The 20,444-nt window shown below is 35.4% G+C and overlaps 1 protein-coding gene across 17 annotated transcripts in view; it reads left to right on the top strand.

Moving 5' to 3' along the window:
- CAMK2D (calcium/calmodulin dependent protein kinase II delta) overlaps positions 1-20,444 on the top strand; it is a gene marked incomplete at its 3' end in the record, with an annotated part of 326,871 nt that overhangs the window by 85,872 nt on the left and 220,555 nt on the right. For all 17 annotated transcript variants that reach the window (XM_080796532.1, XM_080796520.1, XM_080796521.1 and 14 more), the window contains one exon: positions 15,548-15,607. In XM_080796532.1, the coding sequence (XP_080652658.1) occupies positions 15,548-15,607 (60 nt within the window). The remainder of the gene's footprint in view (positions 1-15,547; positions 15,608-20,444) is intronic.

Here is a 20,444-nt window from a genome sequence, read left to right as displayed (position 1 = left end):
AAAATTTTCCACAGAGAGGCAAGCATCTTCCTATTTAGAGTTTAGAAAGAACCAACTTCAGTTTGGGTGACATTTAATAGGCCTCCTTATAAACGATAAGCATCTAGCCAAGCAGGGTTACAAAAAGCTTTTGCTTTAGAGCTGGCCCAGTTTGTAATGCCATGCCAATGGCAAATATGTCTTCTAAATGATACAGCACTTACTTGAGATAGAATATTCTGGGTAAAAGATAAATACTCATTACCAATGAATGATGAAGGAGGACATCTAGGATGTTGAATTAAGAATGACACTCTCTTAAGTTCAGGGAATTCTGTCCTGCATTTTAGACACATTATAACTTCAAGAACTGATGGAATAAGATTATACACTCTAAACTGTAAGTTTATCTAGAAAGTTTTAAGGTGATTGTAAAGTATACAAACATATTTCGCAGGTATTCTAATGTAATTAGACATGGGAACTCTGAAAGCAGAAGAATGCAATGTGAAAGAAATAACAATATTCAGCAAATCCAAATTCTAGATGGTTTTAGACTTCGTTAAAGAAAATATTTGTAACCTCTATTATATGAAAGCCCTATAAACAGATCATATGCACCCCACTGAGACCACCCCCTCCTCAGCTCCCAGAAATCCATGTAACCTATTCACTCCTGCCCTGGAAGAAGTCTTGGTCAGATCTCAGAGCTTTGGTACTTCCTTTGAGTCACAAAAACAGTCTCATTTCAGAATTAAAAAGTTCTGGCCAGTGTAATATCATTTGAAACTTCTCTCCTCTGCCAAGTCAGGTCTGTTTCATACTTGAGAGACTTCAGGGATCAGAGAAGGTATAGTACCCAACACTTTGTCACCTCACTTCCTCTCCCACTCCCTGGTTGCTGTGTGTGGCCCTTTAGGAGCTATAAGGAGTTATAAGGAGATGTGCTTATTTGATTTCACTGGTACAGTTCTAATCCAGACTGCTACTGTCTGAGAAATGCTTGATTACTGATCTCATGGGACATTTTTATGGGTTTTTGGACAGTTCCTCTTAGGGACCACTGATGACCATTTTGCTAATGATGGCCATATTTCCCCTGTCTGGATGGCCATGTTTTTAGCTGCCTATCCAGCTCCTGGGCTTCTGCCATTCTACTCCACTTTTGGGTCACATTGGCTCTCCATGTAGTTCTCATGGGGATTGTCCATTGTAAGACAATCTATCCCATTAGCCAGACAAAATTTCATGCCTGTAGAGTCCGATTTAAAAGGAAGACATTCTTGTTTTTCTCAAACTGTAGGAGATGAATCTTTTCAAATATTTCTCTCAGACATACCTTTCTTCCCTCAATTTAGTGCTCTTGAGTAAGCTTTTCAGTGTGGGATAAAAGGGGATGCAGAGTGTTCTGAGGACTCTTTGCAGAACAGTCCTCCCTCATGTTCTCATTGTCTGCTCTTGTACAGCTGGAAGTGAGAAATGGGCTCATAATGGTAGTATGGCTTCAACTGACCACCTGACAAGTCCTGAATATATGGTTTTAGCATCTTGTATCTGACAATGTTTAATTTTTAGCCTTCAGAATTTCAATTAAAAATGAAATTATTTTATTTTAATGTCTTGTTTCAGTAGTTTTTTTTTTTTTAAATTTAGGTAGCTACATTAAACTTCCTATTGTATGTGTGTGTGTGTCTTTTTGAGTGTGTATAGGAAATAAAAGCATCCATAAAATATGGGTAAAATAGAAATATATGATTAAATATGTAGAGACAAGATGAGGTATCTTGAATTTTTCAACTTGGTTGAATAAATGATAGTTTATTAGTTCAATAATTGTTCAATAAATTAGTTCAATAATTCAATAAATGATAGTTTCACTTTCCATCTCCACTTCGAAGGGTATTATTATTATTGTTATTAAATCTGTGATTTCTGATTTAATTATTAGTTCATGAGTAGTTAGACTATAATAAATTACTTTATCTTCCAAAACATCAATCCATGTCCTTGTGCCTGCTTAAAAAAACGCTTAATAAGTACGTTCATAATGGGTATGTATGTTTAAGTACCATGTCTGATCTAGGTATTTTTTCCCCTAAATATAAGCATAAATCATCTCAAATATGTAACATTCTCAGGGGAGAGAGTATGTATGAATTATAATTCTTCACTTTTATAAGATTTGCTTTTTATCCTTAATTCCTTGCAGATCTTATACTGGAAGTCATTCTTTTTCTCCCTGATTTTCAACTTGGTGATATTTTTGCTATGGTTGGTCACTCATGACTAATGTAATATAAGTCATGTATAGCTTTTTAATGAATAGCTTAACAATATAAATAAGTATCTTTTTACTTAAAATTAATATAAGTTTTGTGAAGAACTTTATTGTGTGTGATTTTTTTATGTTCAGAATTTGAACAATGTTACCTTCTTCTACTTTTTTTGTAACTATAATAGTGAGTATGGACCCAGAGATTGCAGCTTATGCAGTTTAGGAGATTCTCCCTAAAGAAAGAAAACAAAATTACAAACACAAGATGAAACTCAAAAGGAAATATATATTTAGAATAAAATAGTCATAAGAAATTATGAATTTTGAGAAGCTGACACATATTGCAAAGCAAAATGAAATTTAGAAAATTAGCAAAAAGTTGCTCTTTCGCCTCTGTACACCCACACTCGTGGGATGATTTGTAGTGCAAGTTCATGTACTGCGGTGCCCTGCCCTCTCATCCCACCACAGACTGGGAGGTGGGTGTATTCCAGGAAGCAGTCTTCCTTTGGGATGACCAGTCATAACACAACTATACCCAAAAGTGGCTGTGAACCAGGTTTAAATATGTTTCATTATATCCAAACTTAAATTGTATCCTCCACTTAGCTTCCCCTTGGCTAGATCTCAAAAAAGTTTGTGGCCACTATAGTATCACTAAGTATAAGGGGAGATATGATTGAAGGGAAGAGGTAGTGGAAGGAAACAGTGATCATAATTGATTGTCTTGAAACACCTTGTTTTGCAAGTTTTATGAGAACATATGATCATATAGCTAAGATTCTGTTAGGAGTCTGAAGTTTAAGATTTCTTAGCTTCACAGTTACCTCTTCATGAGGGAAACTCATGAACAGAAAAGTGAATAACTGAATGTTCCAGATGCTTAAAGGAATGATGAAAGTCCATGTATCTCCTTTCTTTCCTTCATTCTTCTAAATTGTTGTCCAGGGGCACCTGGGTGGCTCAGTCAGTTGAACATCTGACTCTTGATTTCTGCTCAGGTCATGATCTCAGGGTCATGGGATCAAGACCCACATAGGGCTCTGCACTCCTCATAGAGTCTGCTCGTCCCTCTCCCTCTGCTTACCACTCCCCCAAACCCCACATCCTGCTCCTGCTCACTCATTGTCTCTCTTCCTCTCTCAAATAAATAAATAAATAAATAAAATCTTTAAATTGTTATCCAAAGTTATTTTTTATCTTTGTTTTTAATGTATTAATATTAAACTACATAAAGAAAAACATCCTGTGAGAACTGTATGTTTTCTCCTTTTCATGTTTTGAATAAGTTGTGTGTATTTGATTAGTAAAAAAACATATTTAAGAACAGCAACATATGTTTACCACAGTAAGAAAAATTTATTTTTTGTGAAATCCCTAAAGTAAATGCTCTCTTGTGTTACTGTGCGACTGACTATAAAAGTCATCTGGACCAGTGGAAAAAAATGGTAAAACGTGGATTGTATTTCTCTTCAGTATGCCTTCTTTCCATTCTGGGTCCCCGTGGTCTCTAGGTAGTAAGTTTAAAAGATTTTAATACAGAATGTCTCAAGTGACTTATCTCTGTTATGCCTAAACATGAGAATTGAATTGTGCAGCTAAATTCTTCTAAAAGCACAAGTAAAATTACACTGAGGGGAGAGTACTATATAGACCAAATTCTAGAAACTGAGGACAAAATAAGATACAAAATTCATCTCATTACCCTTCTACAGGAATATGATCAGAATAATTTTTTAAATGTCATAATAGGGTGCCTGGGTGGCTCAATGGGTTAAAGCCTCTGCCTTCGGCTTGGGTCACGATCTCAGGGTCCTGGGATCGAGTCTTGCATCAGGCTCTCTGCTTGGCAGGGAGTGTGCTTCCTCCTCTCTTTCTCTCTGCCTGCCTCTCTGCCTACTTGTGATCTCTCTCTGTCAAATAAATAAATAAAATCTTTTTAAAAATACCATATGAATTATTAATATACAATTAAAATAAAGATATAAATTTAAATATCTGTAATTCTTAATATGCATCAATGAATATCCTCATAATTTGTTTATATAAAGGTTTATTTTGGAGTTTTGTTGGCTCAGTCAGTAAAGCATGGGATTCTTGATCTCAGAGTCATGAGTTCAAGCCCCACATTGGGCATGGAGCCTACTTTAAAAAAAAAAAAAAATTTTTTTTATGATGTTAACAGTCACTTGAGCCAAAACAGCTTAAAATCATATTACTGAATCATCTATCTGTTCTGTGTGAACTCTCAGTCTGACACCTTGTGTTCTAAATGCCATGTAGGGAAGTTTGCTCTCCTCCTGTGAACATGCCTTGACTGTGACTTGCTGCAGAGACTTGTCCTAGCTATCTGTCTTTTCTGGATACCACTCTCCTGGTCTTTTGCTTCCTGATTTGTTTCTCCTGACAAAATTCTTTGGTGATCCTCACAGTACACGTTCCTTGCCTTATAACATGTAATGAGTGATGCCACCATGTTAAAATGAGAGTCTCACAGGCAGGCAGAAGCACCTCCTATGAGAGGCTTTGAACCTAAGAGGAAAGCTGGCTGATGTCACCTAGTACTAAAGGGGCGTAAGCAGGGTTTCCTATCCATCTCTTCCCTTAATCATCTGGAGGATATCTACACTCTAGCAAGAATCTTTACAGCATTCTCTGCCCTATGCCTAAATTCTATACAGTTACACTCCCTCTTCCTCTCAGAGGAAAAAGCTCAATTCAGATTCTTTTAGCATATCACCTAGATCTAATGAGAGGCTTAATAGGAGATTCTCCTAAGATTTCTGGTTTGTCAGAACAGAGTATTCCCATCCCTTGTTACATTCTTGGTAGGTATCTAGATATTCTATATTTTCTGTATAATCATATATTAAGTATTTATATGAAAGTATTTTACATAAATTAATACCCACTATTTGTAGTTCTGAGAGGCCTGTACATATTGTGTGCTTGCTTAAATTGCTACTCAACAAAAGCCTTATAAAATATTTTGTCTTGTATTTCATAATTTTATGTAAAGCATTGTTTTCATAACAGATATGTCATGTATCTGACTGAATGTCATTTTTGTGGGGCACCTGGGTGGCTCAGTCAGTTAAGTGCCTTTGGCTCAGGTCATGATCTTAGGGTCCTGAGATCTAGCCCTGGGTCAGGCTCCCTGCTCAGTGGGGAGTCTGCTTCTTCCTCTCCCTTTGCCCCTCCCCCAGCTCACTCACTCACACTCTCTCTCTCGAATAAATAAAATCTTAAAAAAAAAAAAAAGAATGTTGTTGTAGTGGAAGAAGAAAAACATTTCTCCTACAGGACAGCATAAGAGTGGTACCATCAAATTTCACTGTTTATTCCTTTACATTCCTAGAAAATAGGCTAAATATATTATCCAGTAGCTTTTTCTGAAATAATATGATGTGATAAATTATTTGTCAGACATCATTCATTTTGGATATGTGAAATGAATGAATAAAAATATATAGTTTGGATAGAAAACTAGTCAGTTTAATTTGTTTAAAAATTTTACATGCACATTTTTTCCCTGTATTCTTGTTTTTGAGATATTTAGATTATACTGTAACACTGAATAACTATGAGTTTTTGTTCATATTTTACTGTATTGATTTGTCTCTTTTTGACCATAGATCTCAGTGGTTATCCCACTGTTTCAATTAACAATGAATGCCTAACTAGCATAATCATATGATTTTATGGAAAAGTTATTTTCATAGTATATTAAAGTACATATAAAATGATTAATGCTTGATGGAACTAATAACATCTGTTAAGAATTTTGTTTTTTTAGAGTTACAGGTTTCTAGTAATAATAGAAATAATGATGGTAACCATAATTTATTGAGTACCACTTTGTCCCAGATATGCTGCCTGGTGCTAGATATTTTATGCTCGTTTTATAGATGACTCTTTTGAGAAGTCAAGGAACTTTGATACCCAGCTAGTTGTGAGTGGTAGAACCAGATAGCAGCTCTTGGGTGTTCTACTCTGAAACCTGAGGTCTTTCCATCCCTCTGGGTTGTCTCTGTGTCTAGTTCTGCGATATCAGGAGCTTTCATGATGAGCCTTTTATTTCTCTGGCGCCCGTGGACAATTCCATCTTCCTCCACAGGTGAAACTTCAGAAAGAAGGTAAAATGAAGTAGAGGCCTGGTTTATCTTCCATGTGATGGATGTTTAAAAAGGCCAGGGAAAAAGGGTTTTCTGTAGAAATCATAAACCGTGGTTTGTGGTCCATATAGAATGAAGGTTTGACTGACATCATAATTCAGAATTTAACATTTGCATGAGCTTCCCACACAGGGGGGGGAAAAATGCTATTCAAAAGGTCTCACTCCTAAGTTCAGATATATGAACTTTAGCACATATATCTAATTCTACTTTACCGTGAAAGGAAGAACATTATCCTATATAATTATAGAATCTTACTGATTTACCCAGGATATTAGTGGGCAACAGAAAGTAGTGGGAAGTGACGAGTACCTAATGTCAGAAATAATAGAATCTAGGTCAAATAGTTAAAAAAAATAGATTTATGATATGGATTAAACTAGTTTAAAATAAAAGGATAAAATGAAAGATAATATTTATTTATGATTTTTTAAAAAAAACCTTTGTTAAATGAATATGATAGCTTTAAATCTATATACATCATACTCAGGCTTTGTAATGAAGTGACCCCTTTAAATAGCTCTTTCTAACTTACAGTGTGGTTTTAAATGTAACCTACTTAAATAGACAGAATCTATATTCCTACCAAAGGAATGCCTCATTTAGCTTGAAGTAATTTCTCTAACAAGAAAAATGTATTCAGAATGTAATTCAAAAAAATCTTTAGGAATAAGGCCTATGAGTAGCCACATTATAGTGCGTTAGAATTCCTGCACTAAAGATTGTACCTTTTTTTCAGAAAAGGTCTCTTCAGGTTTTCACTGCTAGGTTATTTGTAATTATTTTATATTCTCATATCCTTGTTTTCATCTGTCCTTAGTTCAAAGCAGTTATGAAACAAGGTAAGGGCAGTTGTCATTAATTCATTTATTCATTTGACAAAGGTTTGTTTAATGCCTGTTATGTGTACCTGAAATCGTTTTATGTACTGAAGATACAGCAGTTAAGAGCAGATAGTGAAAAACATGTGAAGAAATAGAAAAGGTATAATAAACAGATGCGACAACACAAAACTTAAAGTAGTTTAGGTCCATTTTGTTTAATTGTCCCTCTTCTGAAAATGGATAGCCAGGCAGGTGTGGTTCTAGATGGTGAGCAGGGCTGTCACTTGCTTGAGAGTGTCGTTTCTTTGAAACCAAACAAATGTGACAAAGTTAAGAATCGAGTTGGGTTGGTTGTAGTGGAGAAGCCAGAAAAGCAGGATTAACCTGCCCTCAAAAACTGATAGATCTAAGGCATTGCTCTCATGCTGGTGCAAGGATCAACCAAGGAGGTAGGAACAGGGAAGGTAGTAGCTTAAGCTGGCAAGCCAGAAGGTCAGCAGAACAAACATTAATGATGGAGTTGGATTGTAAACATTCTGTTTTCATGGGCGTGAGGGGTGACTCCTGCATAAATGCTATATAAGATAATTTTATGGGTGGGAATTTGTCTGTGAGGAGGGGCATCTAGAAGAATTAAACCCTCTTGGGTGTGGCAAATCCATGTCTTCCTTAGGTTGCATGTTTATACTCATGTGTGTGTTTGGAGTGAAAGGGGGTAAGTGACCAATTATGATAGCTACCCACCTCTCCCTGCCCAAACCATCCCTTTGCATTGCCTGTGCTGACAAGGTGATTCCATATTGAGGGGTGTGGGGCAAACTGAACACAGGGCAGTACCCTGTGGGCTTTGACACCTCTGTAGCCTCTGAGGGCTTCACTGAATTATAGGAGAGTAATAATAATCATAATAATGACCCAAGGGTGTCAAAAAGTTTAAATTATTTTGTATGTCATTTATTTAAGAAAGCAGTGATTAATAGGTTTACCCCCAAGGGGTTAATGTTTTAAGTTGTCATTTGGGGTAGGGGAGGTAGTTACCTTTGAAATTTACTTGATGGCATTTCATTGGCTGATGTTGGCTGGATAAAGAAGTTGTTGCTTTATGTAACTTTAGTGATACTCCTGTTGCTATGTGGAAGTGATTAAGGGCTAGCCCTTTAATTTTCATTTGTGACCAGAGTTATTTTCCATAAAGATTAAAATTTGATTTGGAACAGGAGTGTCATTAGGCTTGAACTCACATTTAGGACCTTATTTGAAATAAATACCTTATTTAGTTTAAAAAGTATCTAAAAAGAATCTTAAAGCTGAGAAGAAGTGACTACATTATTCTCAAAATTCTCAGAAACTTTTAAAATGCTGAGGTCTTTGTCCTGAGTAAATACTGTTACCTACTGATACCATATCAAAACTGAATGATGATAGGGGCACCTGGGTCGCTTACTGGGTTAAAACCTCTGTTTTCAGCTCAGGTCATGATCCCAGCATCCTGGGATTGAGCCCCACATCAGGATCTCTGCTCAGCAGGGAGCCTGCTTCCCACTCTTTCTCTCTGCCTGCCTCTCTGCCTACTTGTGATCTCTGTCTGTCAAATAAATAAATAAATCTTAAAAAAAAAAAAAAAACTGAATGATGATATATTTTCTTTATGGCATTGTTTGTAGGGTAGATCTTCAGCCATATTGCTAATAGCATGTATCTTTTCAGACCTGACAAATTATAGCCTGAAGGGTTGTATTTTTATTCATGTAACAGTGTGGACTTGAGCTTCAAGGGAAGAAAAAAGTCAAACTAATAAAGTTTGAATATTTTAATAAATATTAAATGATAAATCAGTCTGGTTCTATAGTAGCTGCAGCATGTGTGGGTAATGAAAGAAAATTTTTAGATGATAATAAACAGTATTATGGATGTCTTGCCTTTTATAATCTGTCTTTTTGTCTCTTACCATTGTGAGAGCTGGGAATGGTGAGGTAGGGATGCGTGATTTTTTTGTTGCTGACTGAATTAAAAGTAAAGGAAATTTTAAATGTAAAACTTAATCATCTCTTTAGAAGGATAAATACAGAAATGTACTTTTGGTATTAATAGGTACTTAATCACTCCTCCTCACCTGTCTTTTCCCTCTAAAGGAAAGTTGTAAACTTGATGCCGAATGTGAAGCATTTCAATTATTGCTAAATTCTGGTTTTAATGAAAACTTTAGTTCTATCATTGTGTTTGGAATGTCAGAGCATGCCCCATTAGGGGAGCACAGAATGCCGTAGAAGTCATAGGAGATCACTAAGTTATGTGACTGTATGGAAGAAAAAGTAAATGAAGCGAAAGCTCATGAAAACATCAGCACTATTATAAAGTTAAATGTGGCAGGCAATCTATAAGATGGCTCCAGTGATCTTTGCTTCCTGGTATTCCTGCCCTTGTATACTTACCTCTCCTTAAAAGTGAGACATCTTCATGACTTGTTTCTAACCAATCTAATATGGCAAATGTGATGGGATGTCACTTCTGTGATTAGGCTAGATATTTTGGTGGCAGATTCTTTACCAGAGTGGCTTCGATGAAGCAAGTTGATGAAGCATGTTGACACATAACAAGGAAATGAGGGCAACAACCAGCCAAGAACTGGCTAGGAACCAAGACCCTCAACTCAACAGATTTGAGGAACTGAATACTGCCACCAACCAAGCAGGCTTGGAAACAGATCCTTCTCTAGTCTGTAGATGAGACCCCAACCCTAGCTGATATATTCATTGCAGCCTTTTGAGAAATCCTAAAGCAAAGGGCTCAGTTAAACTATGCCCAGGTTCCTGACCTACAGAAACTGTGAGATTATAAATGAGTGTTATTTTAAGCTTCTGTATTTGTGGCTATTTGTTATATAGCAATGTAAAACTAATACTTTGGTGTATTTATCAGTTAGGGCTGCCGTAACAAAGTAACACATATGAGGGGTTAAACAACAGAAATTTATCTTAGCAAATTCTGGAGGCAAGAAGTCGAAGATCAGAGTTTCAACAAGTTGGTTTTCTCCTGAGGGCTCTCTCCTTGCTTATAGATGTCTTCTCCCTCTGTCTTCATGTGATCTTTGTTCAAGGTGTGTCTGTTCTAAATGCCTCTTTTTACAAGAACACCAGTTATGTTAATGTAGGGCTTACCCTAATGACCTCATTTTAACTTAATTACCCCTTTAAAAATCCTGGGTCCACATACACAGTCATTCTGAGGTAGTAAGAGTTAGAAGCTCAACATATGAATTTTACAAGACACAGTTCAACCCATAAGAACAAGCTATATAAAATTCTGTAATTATGTTTATCTTTATAGCTAAAACTCTATTACCACATACTGTTGGTAAAGATCTTTTGTCATCTTGTTTTTCTTTAATATATAGGTATCTGGTGATGTATATAAATATTAAATAATAATATATACATAAACATATCACATGGTATAGCGTATGTATTTGCATATCCCTGTCTCCACAACAAAATTATAATTTCTATAAGCATATGTTTTACATAGGATACTTTGCAGGATTTAAGGTAGTATTAGATGCTGTTTCAAATTGGATTTAACCTTTTGTGTTTACTTGTGTATTTTTTTTTTAAGATTTTATTTATTTGTTTGATAAAGAGCACAAGTGGGGGGAGCATCAGGCAGAGAGAGGGGAAGAAAAAGGCTCATCACTGAGAGGAGAGCCTGACATGGGGCTCGATCCTAGGACTTGGGGATCATGACCTGAGCTTAAGGCAGATGTTTAACCAACTGAGCCACCCAGGCACCCGTACTTGTATATTTCTAAATGAGAATATTCTAGAAGTAGCTTATCTTAAGAATGAGAACCTGTTAAAGAGATAGGGTGTTTGAAGAATTTACGTTTTACATTTACTTGAGGCACTTCTAGTTTTAGGCAATGGTAAGGCCAGAGAATACCTGTCTTTATATTTCATAATCCAGATATAATGGATACACTGTTAGATCCAGTCGAATGCTGTGCTGATTCTTTAAAACACTATCTCTATTTGAGTTATTAATAACACCATATACCCTCACTGAGTATAGAGATTACTTAAAACAATGACACTATACTATATTTGAAATATTTTTTGAAATTGCTAAAAAAAAAAGTTATATGACACAGGTTTTTTTTTTTGTAGAATATACCAGTGGTTCTCAAAGGTGTAGTAGATCCAGGAGTCCCTTGAAACCCTCTTAGAGAATCTACAAGTTCAAAACTACTTTCATAGTAAATCTAAGATACTATACGCTTTGTGTGAGTGTGTATGTGTTTTGACATTTATACTGATGATACAAAAGAAATAGTGGATGTAATTGCTGGACCTTTGCATGAATGAAGGCAGTGATATCAAACTATACTACTCATCTGTATTTTTCAGCTCCATGCACTTATAGACTAAATAAACCTTTCTTCACTGAGGATTTCACATGATGAACCAGTTAAAATTATTACCATCATTAAATCTTGACCTTTGACTGTATATCTTTGCAACATTCTACATGATTAAATGAGAATAATGTGTAAAGCACTTTTGCTCCATACCGATGTGCAGTGGTTGTCTCAAGGAAAAATACCTTGCAGTTGTTTGAGTTGGAAGCTGAACTAGGTACTCTTTCATGGGATACCATTTTTACTTGAAATTACAACTGAAAATCTAGCTATGATTATTCAGACTTAGATTATTGAGAGACATTTTCTCAAAATGAACAAAATGAAACTGTTGCTTAAAGGAAAACAACTGACTGCATTTTTTGGCAATAACACAGGTCAGGCTTTCAAAAAAAATAGACTTTTAGAAAATTTGTATTTATCCATGAGAACAAGAGGAATTCCCAAATTTAAAGATTATTCTGGTGATGTTAGTGGTGATACTGTTTTTATAATAGTACATAATGAAATGTATCCATGTTTGGAAGAACCATATAACATACTAAACCAATATTTTCCAAATGGTACATCATGTTATAAAATTATGCCTGGGTGTAAAAGAAGTACAATAAAGAGCAATGAATTTTAATGTAGCAGAGTAAAATTTTATTACATTAGAAAATTTATTATATTCATGTTGAGAATTAATTTGATTTAAACATTAAAGTTTGTGACTATTGATATGGTTCATAAAGTGCATTGATAAAGTTTTAGATTTCACAGGGCAACTAACCTTTAAAAAACTATCACTTGTTTAGTTTTGGGATGATTTTTGAGAACAATATACACAATTATTTGAAAAGGCTGTGACGTACTCTCTTCCAACTACATACCCTTGTAAGGTCAGATTCTATTGGTATACTTCAACCAAAACAATCTAGTACAGTAGATTGAATATAGAGGCAAACATGGAGAATACAGCTGTCTTCTATTAAGCCAGACATCAAAGAGATTTGGCAAAGATGTAAAACCTTGTTACTCTTTCTTATTTTTTTTTCATTTCAAAATCATTTTTTTAAGTATAATTGACACAGTGTTATAGTAGTTTCAGGTGTACAACATAATGATTGGGTAAACATGCTCTGCTTACCCCAAGTGAGCTACTCATTGTCCTTATACATTCTAATTATAATGTCATTGACTTTTTAAAAAATAACAATATTTTTCCATGAAAATGTTATTGTGCTGGAGTTAGAAAATCAACATTTTGCTACTATCATAGTAAAGACTGGTTCATGCAGGAATCATCACAGAATGTACAATCTATAGGGGAATTTTGATGAAGACCAGGGTGTTTTCTTGGCCATAAAAAGTCTCACCACATTTTTGTTAGTGACAAAGGAAAAATTAAAAGAGAATATTTAGCAGAGAAATTCAACAGCACATTGACCTGGCAATCAAAGTTACCATTTTTGAGAAGCAGTTGGACAGTGTATACTTCCATATGTGAGAGCCGGAGGAGGATAGTGTTCTAGCTGAGAATGCATAGCCTAAATCAAATCATGAGCAAACATTTGACAATACCAAATGAGAATCATTCTTTTTTTTTTCTTTTTTTTTTTTTTTTAAAGATTTTATTTATTTATTTGACAGAGAGAGAGATCACAAGTAGTAGGCAGAGAGGCAGGCAGAGAGGGGGAAGCAGGCTCCCTGACAAGCAGAGAGCCCAATGCAGGGCTCTGGTCCCAGGACCCTGAGATCATGACCTGAGCCAAAGACAGAGGCTTAACCCACTGAGCCACCCAGGCACCCCGAGAATCATTCTTTTTAAAAGATAGACATGGTATTCTTCAAAACTGTCAGGTCATAGAAGACAAAAACTGTGGGAATACTCCAGAGTAAAGGAAACTAAGGAGAGATGACAACTAAATGCTACATCTGATCCTAGGCTGGATCTGCATTAGAGGGCAAATACCCTATAAAGGGCATCGTTGGGTTAAATATACAAAATTAACATATGGCTGGTAAAATATTGTACTGATGTGGCATTTGCTGAAGTTGATAACTATACAATGATTTTAAGAGTATCATAATTTTAAGGTAATATACACTGAAATTTTAGGGGCAAAAGGGGCCTTCATTTTTGTAACTTACCTTCAAATTATTCAGAAAAAATTTAGGTATAAATATAAACGTGTGTGTGTGTGTGTGTGTGTGTACATACATATATATCTGTATTTGGTGTTAAATATGTGAATACATATACACATACACAGGCACATATACAAACATAGAATATAAATGATTTTTTAAATGGGTAAAATGTTAATAATAGATGTATCTGAGTAATCTGTTATATAAGTGTTTTTAGTACTGTTCTTCAAATTTTCTGTAAGTTTCAGTTACTTCCAAATAAAAAGTTTAAAAATTAAATGCAATAACTTATGTTAATGTAATGGGTTCATTATTTTTTTAAATGAATTAATATATATTTAACTTTTTTTTTTTTAAGTTTTGTTTCTCATAAAGTAAGCATGAATAGATCTAATCCATATTAATAAAACTCTTTGGGGTCCTTGATAATTTTTAAGAGTGTTAAGAGGTTCTGAGACCACAAAGTTGGAGAACCGTTGGTATAGACTATGTGTGGGTAGTTAGGTAAGTGTTCCTCTCCTCCATTTAAGGCTATTTTATGACTCTAGTTAATGAGAGCTGATTTGGTAGATGCCACTAGTAACTTAACCTCTTTATACCTTAGTTTTTATAATTTTAAAATAGGGATATAATATTGCCTATCCTCAGAGGACTATTGTAAGGTGTAAGTCAGGTATCTATATAAGGCTTTTAACTATTGACCATTCTGCAGTGGTGTCTTTATTGGCAATGTGTGTTCCTGCTCTGTTGCTTCTTTTTGTCATTTATTATTGTGCTTTGGCCAGTGATTTTGGTTCTAAATATATGCATATGAACCACCACAAAGAAACCAAAGAAGAGTATCAGATAGTTCATAAACTGCAAGTTTACAGTGGTCATGCCCCTTCAAAGAAATGATTAGGGAAACATAGAAGGGTAAAGATGAGCAAGCAATTTGGGATTTTGGGAAGTCTCTGATATAATAAAGAGCATCATAAACCTGGGAAGGGGGTGCCTGGGTGTCTCAGTGGTTTAAGGCCTCTGCCTTTGGCTCAGGTCATGATCTTAGAGTCCTGGGATCGGGCCCCACGTCAGGCTCTCTGCTCAGCAGGGAGCCTGCTTCCCTTCCTCTCTCTCTGCCTGCCTCTCTGTCTACTTGTGATCTCTGTCAAATAAATAAATAAAATCTTAAAAAGAAAAATAAACCTGGGAAGTTGGACCAACGATTGTATGAAGAGTAGTTGATAGAAAATATGACTGGACAGGAAATACTTCTTCATTGGGGACAGACTGGAACCATACTTAGCACTATTTCCTTGGTATGTCAAATTCCAGATAGGCATTCTCTGATTAAATGTGTATGTGTATGTTGGGTTATTTAAGTTGTTATAATAATATATACTTAAGGTAGAGAAAGAACTACTATTTTGTGACATTTTCCCTGTTTTCTCAGCCCTGTCTAAATTCAGCTCTATTCTGTATCTCACTCTATCAAGCATCAAGCCAATGAAAAAGAAAAGAAATTAGATTTTTAAACATTATTATGTTCACCTAATTGCAAATTATCACTTTTTTTTAAAAACAAGTGTGGCTTTATTTTTTTCAACTTTTTCTCTTTTACAGATAACTATAACTGTTAATACAAGAAATTATCACTTTTTAAAAGATCAAAAGATACAGAAATGTAAAGGCTTTATGTCATCTCAGTATGCTATTTTATTGTCTTTTTAACCTTCTTTCCTAAGACTTGTGATTTGTTTTTTTTAAACAGATCATCAGAAACTGGAAAGAGAAGCTAGAATCTGCCGTCTTCTGAAGCACCCCAATATTGGTAAGGAAATCTTTTCAATGTATTTTAAATGTTAGTGTTTGTGTTATGTATTTTTTAACCACAACATGTGCTTTAGTAATATTACTTTAGTAATCTAGACTGTTTGCAACTTTTAAGAAATAAGTTCCTAATTTTTGGTTTTGGTTACATTTGATTCTTCAAGAGTTTTTGAAATGTTTTTCAAAGGGTAGCAGTTAATATACTAAAACTTTAAAAATAGTATAAAGTATTATTAATTGAGTAGTGCTTTTATGTGTCTTCAAGGATTGTTCAGCTGCTGCTGCTGAAATTTGGAGAGACAGAATTTATGTCATTATTTTAGTCAGCTAAGTTACTTTTTACCTATCCTGCAAGGAGTTTTTCGTATAGTTATTGATTTTCCTCCAGAAACTAGTAAAATTATTTTACTCTGTTATCCCCCATGAATTATGAAATAGCAAGATAATGTTCAAAATAAAAAACTGATGAATATAAGAAAAATAGAAGAAACAAAGGAAAGAAAAAAGAATACAAAGAAAAACAACAAAAAGAACAAGAACATGATTCTGTGTTAGTGGTGTTGATTATTTTAGATCAATGTCACTGCCCCAGCTCTGTGAGTTTTATTGTCAGCCAAATTATTTGTGATGTAGAAGTTGTGAGAGAAAGTGATAATGCAGTAGAATTGCAAAATCATTCACTGAGAAAGTTTATAGTTCTTCTATTTTTGTGAATGGGACCGTTAAATTTCTATTCCCGACTTGAAGTTTCTAGCATCCTGCATGCTTCTTAGGTTCTTAAGTGAATGAATGGACACTACCAAGTAAATCTGGAGCATTAACAAACCAGCAGCTGTCTAATATGAACCTTCTGGTTGGAGAGAGAAGAACTCTGAAATGTAAATCTACCTCTTTTTCAGTGTTTTACCTGATAGTCTTTGGCATTTCTTGGTTGGCTATCTTATTTTGCAAGGGCTGTCATAACAAAGTATAACAGATTAGATGGCTTTAACAAAGAAATTTATTTTCTCATAATTCTGTAAGCAAGAAGTCTGAGATCAAGGTGTTAGGGTTTGTTTCTTCTGAGACTCTTCTCCTTGGGTTGATAGAAGATAGATATCTTCTCCCTGTGTCTTCACGTGGTCTTGTCTCTGTTGTAAATTTTTCTTCTTATAACAGCACCATCATATTGTATTGGGTTCCACCCCGATGACCTCATTTTAACCTAAATGCCCTTTCAAAGACTTCAAATACAGTCACTTTCTGAGATCCCAAGGTTGAGACACAATTTTGGAGAGACACTATTCAGTCCATAATATTGGCTAATGAGAAATTATACAGTATGAACTACTATGGTTCAAAGAGCACTGTTCTTGGGGCGCCTGGGTGGCTCAGTGGGTTAAAGCCACTGCCTTCGGCTCAGGTCATGATCCCAGCGTCCTGGGATCGAGCCCCACGTCGGGCTCTCTGCTCAGCAGGAAGCCTGCTTCCTCCCTTCTCTCTCTGCCTGCCTCTCTGCCTACTTGTGATCTGTCTGCCAAATAGATAAATAAAATCTTTGGGCAAAGAGCACTGTTCTTGCTCAGGTTTAAGATAAAATAAAATTTTTGTTTGGTTCACTTTGTTATTCTTGTGAAGAAGAGTTGTTATTTGTTTTGTTTTTAATCGAGGTCTTTCTGTGAAACTCTGCTTTTGGAAATAATAAAACTGGTTGTCCTCATTTCCTCTAGGAGACCAAAGTCAGACATTCTAAAGACACTCAAACTAAAACAAGAACAATTTTCATTTTGAAACCCCATGCAGAATAACCTTACTAACAAAGGGGAAGTTGTATACTGGGGAAATTTCTGAAGTTTTTTGACATAGCACCATTAACACACTCTGACACTACATATAATTTTTTTCAGTGGTCCATAGCCACCAATGCCGTGGCTTTTTGGTCACTTCACTTGAGATTTTCTTCCATCTTTCAAGATTTTGGGAGTACAAAAGCATCTATAGAAATTTCAGGTCCTGAATTCCAAGATCCATTCCTAATCACAAGAGAGATTTTGTAGTGATTTTGTACTATAAGATGGGAATCAATAGATTAAACTAAGACACACTCAAAAATCATAACAGTGGCAAATTACTCATATTATTCATTCACTCAGCAAGCTCATTTTCTGGGAGTACAATAGGAATACAGCAGACCATTATACCTGCCCTCACATAGATTGCATTTTTGGGATAGACAGACAGTAAGCAAAGTATAGGATGTTATATTGTCATAAGTACTGAGGGGGAAAACAGGGAATGGAAATTGGTTTTGTTGGGGGATTATGATTTCAGATAGGTTGGTTGGGATGACTTAATTGAGAATGAAATTGGAATAAAGATCTAAAAAAGAACAGGAGGAAGCAAGTCATTTGGCTTCCTGGGGTGGGGAGCATCAACGGATAGAGGAAACAAACAGTCTGTGTAAAAACCCTGAGGCAAGAGTTTGCCTAGTTGATTCCACCAAAACTTTTTTTCTAATTGGAGAAATGTGGATGAATTATTTTTCATTCTACCTTACCTTAAGTGATTATCTTAATTAATCTTCATGTTATGTAGTTTGACAATGTTGTATTTACTCATATGAAGAGAAATGATTAAACACCAATAGTAATTGTCAAAAAGTAGTAAGCAGTAGTAAACAAAGGAATGGTTTCAAGATAGGTGCCATGATGGATATCTGATTATCCTGGAGAGCAGGGGCGAACAGTGCAGTAAGCAGAGTGCTGCTGCTCCTGTTTGTCACACTTGGTTAACAGCTTAACACGAGTCACTCGCACTGGTTCAGTTTACTCAGGGAAAACAGCATTTGGTCTTGATTCTCCTGAAATAGATAAAGTGATATCCAGTGTGAGACTCTTACCTCTTCTTCCCTTTCCTCCATTCTGTTATGTGTAGGTTATCTTAAAATCTGCCAGGTTTTAAAACTTGAAGGAAGGAAATACTACTTTGGACAGTTTTTCCTCTGGTGAAATTTTTGCTTGTTACTTTTTTTTTTTTTTTTTTTTTTAATGTGTCTTTCTCTTGGCACAGAATCAATAATCTGGGAACTTGCAAGTAAAAGGTTTCTCTTGGAGAAACACATAAACCAACGAAAATTGGTAATTCATAAACCACTTTTTTTCCTTAGTGTTTTTTTAATGTTTTTCTAATTTTCAAAGTAAAACACTGTGGAAAGTTTGGAAAATACAGTGATGTCTAAAGATGAAACCAAAGGAAATGACTTTTAATATTTGTTATATTAATTTCTACCTTTTGTTGATAAATCATAACTTTCAGTATTCTCTTCTACATATTTTCATACCCATTTAGGGTAAACCATGAAAACATAATTTTTAAAATTATCTTAATAAAATTTATTTAGTATTGTGGTCATTGTCAGCCATGTTCTAGGCTCAACACACTGGTGATGAAGTGGTAATCAAGAGAAACAATATCTCTGCTTACCCAAAGGTCATACCCTCGTGTAAGGAGATAGGCCATAAACAAATGACCATCATTATAATGTCATAGAGGTTAGTTCTATGCAGAGAATTAAAATAGCGTAGATTGACACCAGGGGATTGGGTGACTACTATCAAAGAGAAACAGAATCAGACACATGTTTAAGTCAATAGACAGATTTTATTCAATATTATTGTATTAGGAGAAAGAGCTGAGCTCAATTCCAAATCCAGCAAAGACAACTAGGGATTTATAGCCAAGGAGCAGAATGAGAATTGAAAATTGCTGAGAGGAGACATCAAATGTAGGGGGATTCTTACTGAACTTACTAAACTATAGACGAGATTCTTATTAAAGGAAGGCCAGAGGTTTAGACATCAAGGGTGAGGGATGAAGAACTTGATCAGATGTCAAGGGTGATCACGTATCAAAGATGGAAGGATGACTTTGTAGGATTCTTTGCTAAGACTAACTTAGGCAGGTTGAGTATAGAGCCCAAGAAAAGGCCTAGTCAAAAAGAGGGCTCAAAGGAGCCTGCCTAATTTGGGGGATAGTCTTTGTCACTACATTGAGTGGCTTGTCAGGCAAGATACATCTGCAGGTGTCATATTTAAATTAATATCAAAAGATAAGAATCCATCAAGGAAAAGCTCAGGGAAAAAGAGTTTCAGGCAAAGTAAATTTCCCCTGTTAGAGAAAGAGTCAGAGGATTGGAGTGTAGCCCTCCATGAGTGAACGAGAGAGAGTGACCTGAGATGGGTCAAAAGGATAGGTAGATGCGTGACCACATAGGGCATTGGAAATCAGGTTAGAGCATGTAGGTTTTATTCTAAGTGCAGTGGGAAGCCAGTAGAAGAATGATAAGCAGGAGTACATCATCTGATTTGTTCTGCCTGCTGTGTGTAAAATGGATTGTAGTCACATGAACACAATCAGAGATAATAGTGCCCATTAGTTTCATTAGAATCCAGTATTTATCACCCTTGGCGCCATCTTTTTGGTAAGAATTTAAATAGATCCAGACTGACCTCTTTTCTGTGTGCTCCTCATAGTCCATGAAAAGTACCATGCACTTTTTGGCTCAACAAATTTGGGAGTGCAGGCAGTTTCCTAAGCAGCTCCGTCTTTGCTCTGTCTTCAGAGGAGCTAGACAGACTATTTTGTTTGAGCCCCAAATGAGAAAGATTGTAGTTAACCTTATCTTGAGGTGTTGAAGCAATTTGGCAAAAACATCTTACCTCAAGTTTCTGTTTAATTAGCTTATTTTTTATTATTATGTTTATCCTTTATTTTAATAAAATGGGATTATTTTCTCTTGAGTTATAAACAGATCTGTGATAAATCAAATAATTTGAGCTATATGTTAGCATATCCAGTAA

This window comes from Martes martes (genome assembly GCF_963455335.1).
Source record: "Martes martes genome assembly, chromosome: 2".
NCBI classification, from domain to species: domain Eukaryota; kingdom Metazoa; phylum Chordata; class Mammalia; order Carnivora; family Mustelidae; genus Martes; species Martes martes.
The sequence above is the reverse complement of the archived record's forward strand: the minus strand, read 5'-3'. Positions and strand labels throughout refer to the sequence as shown.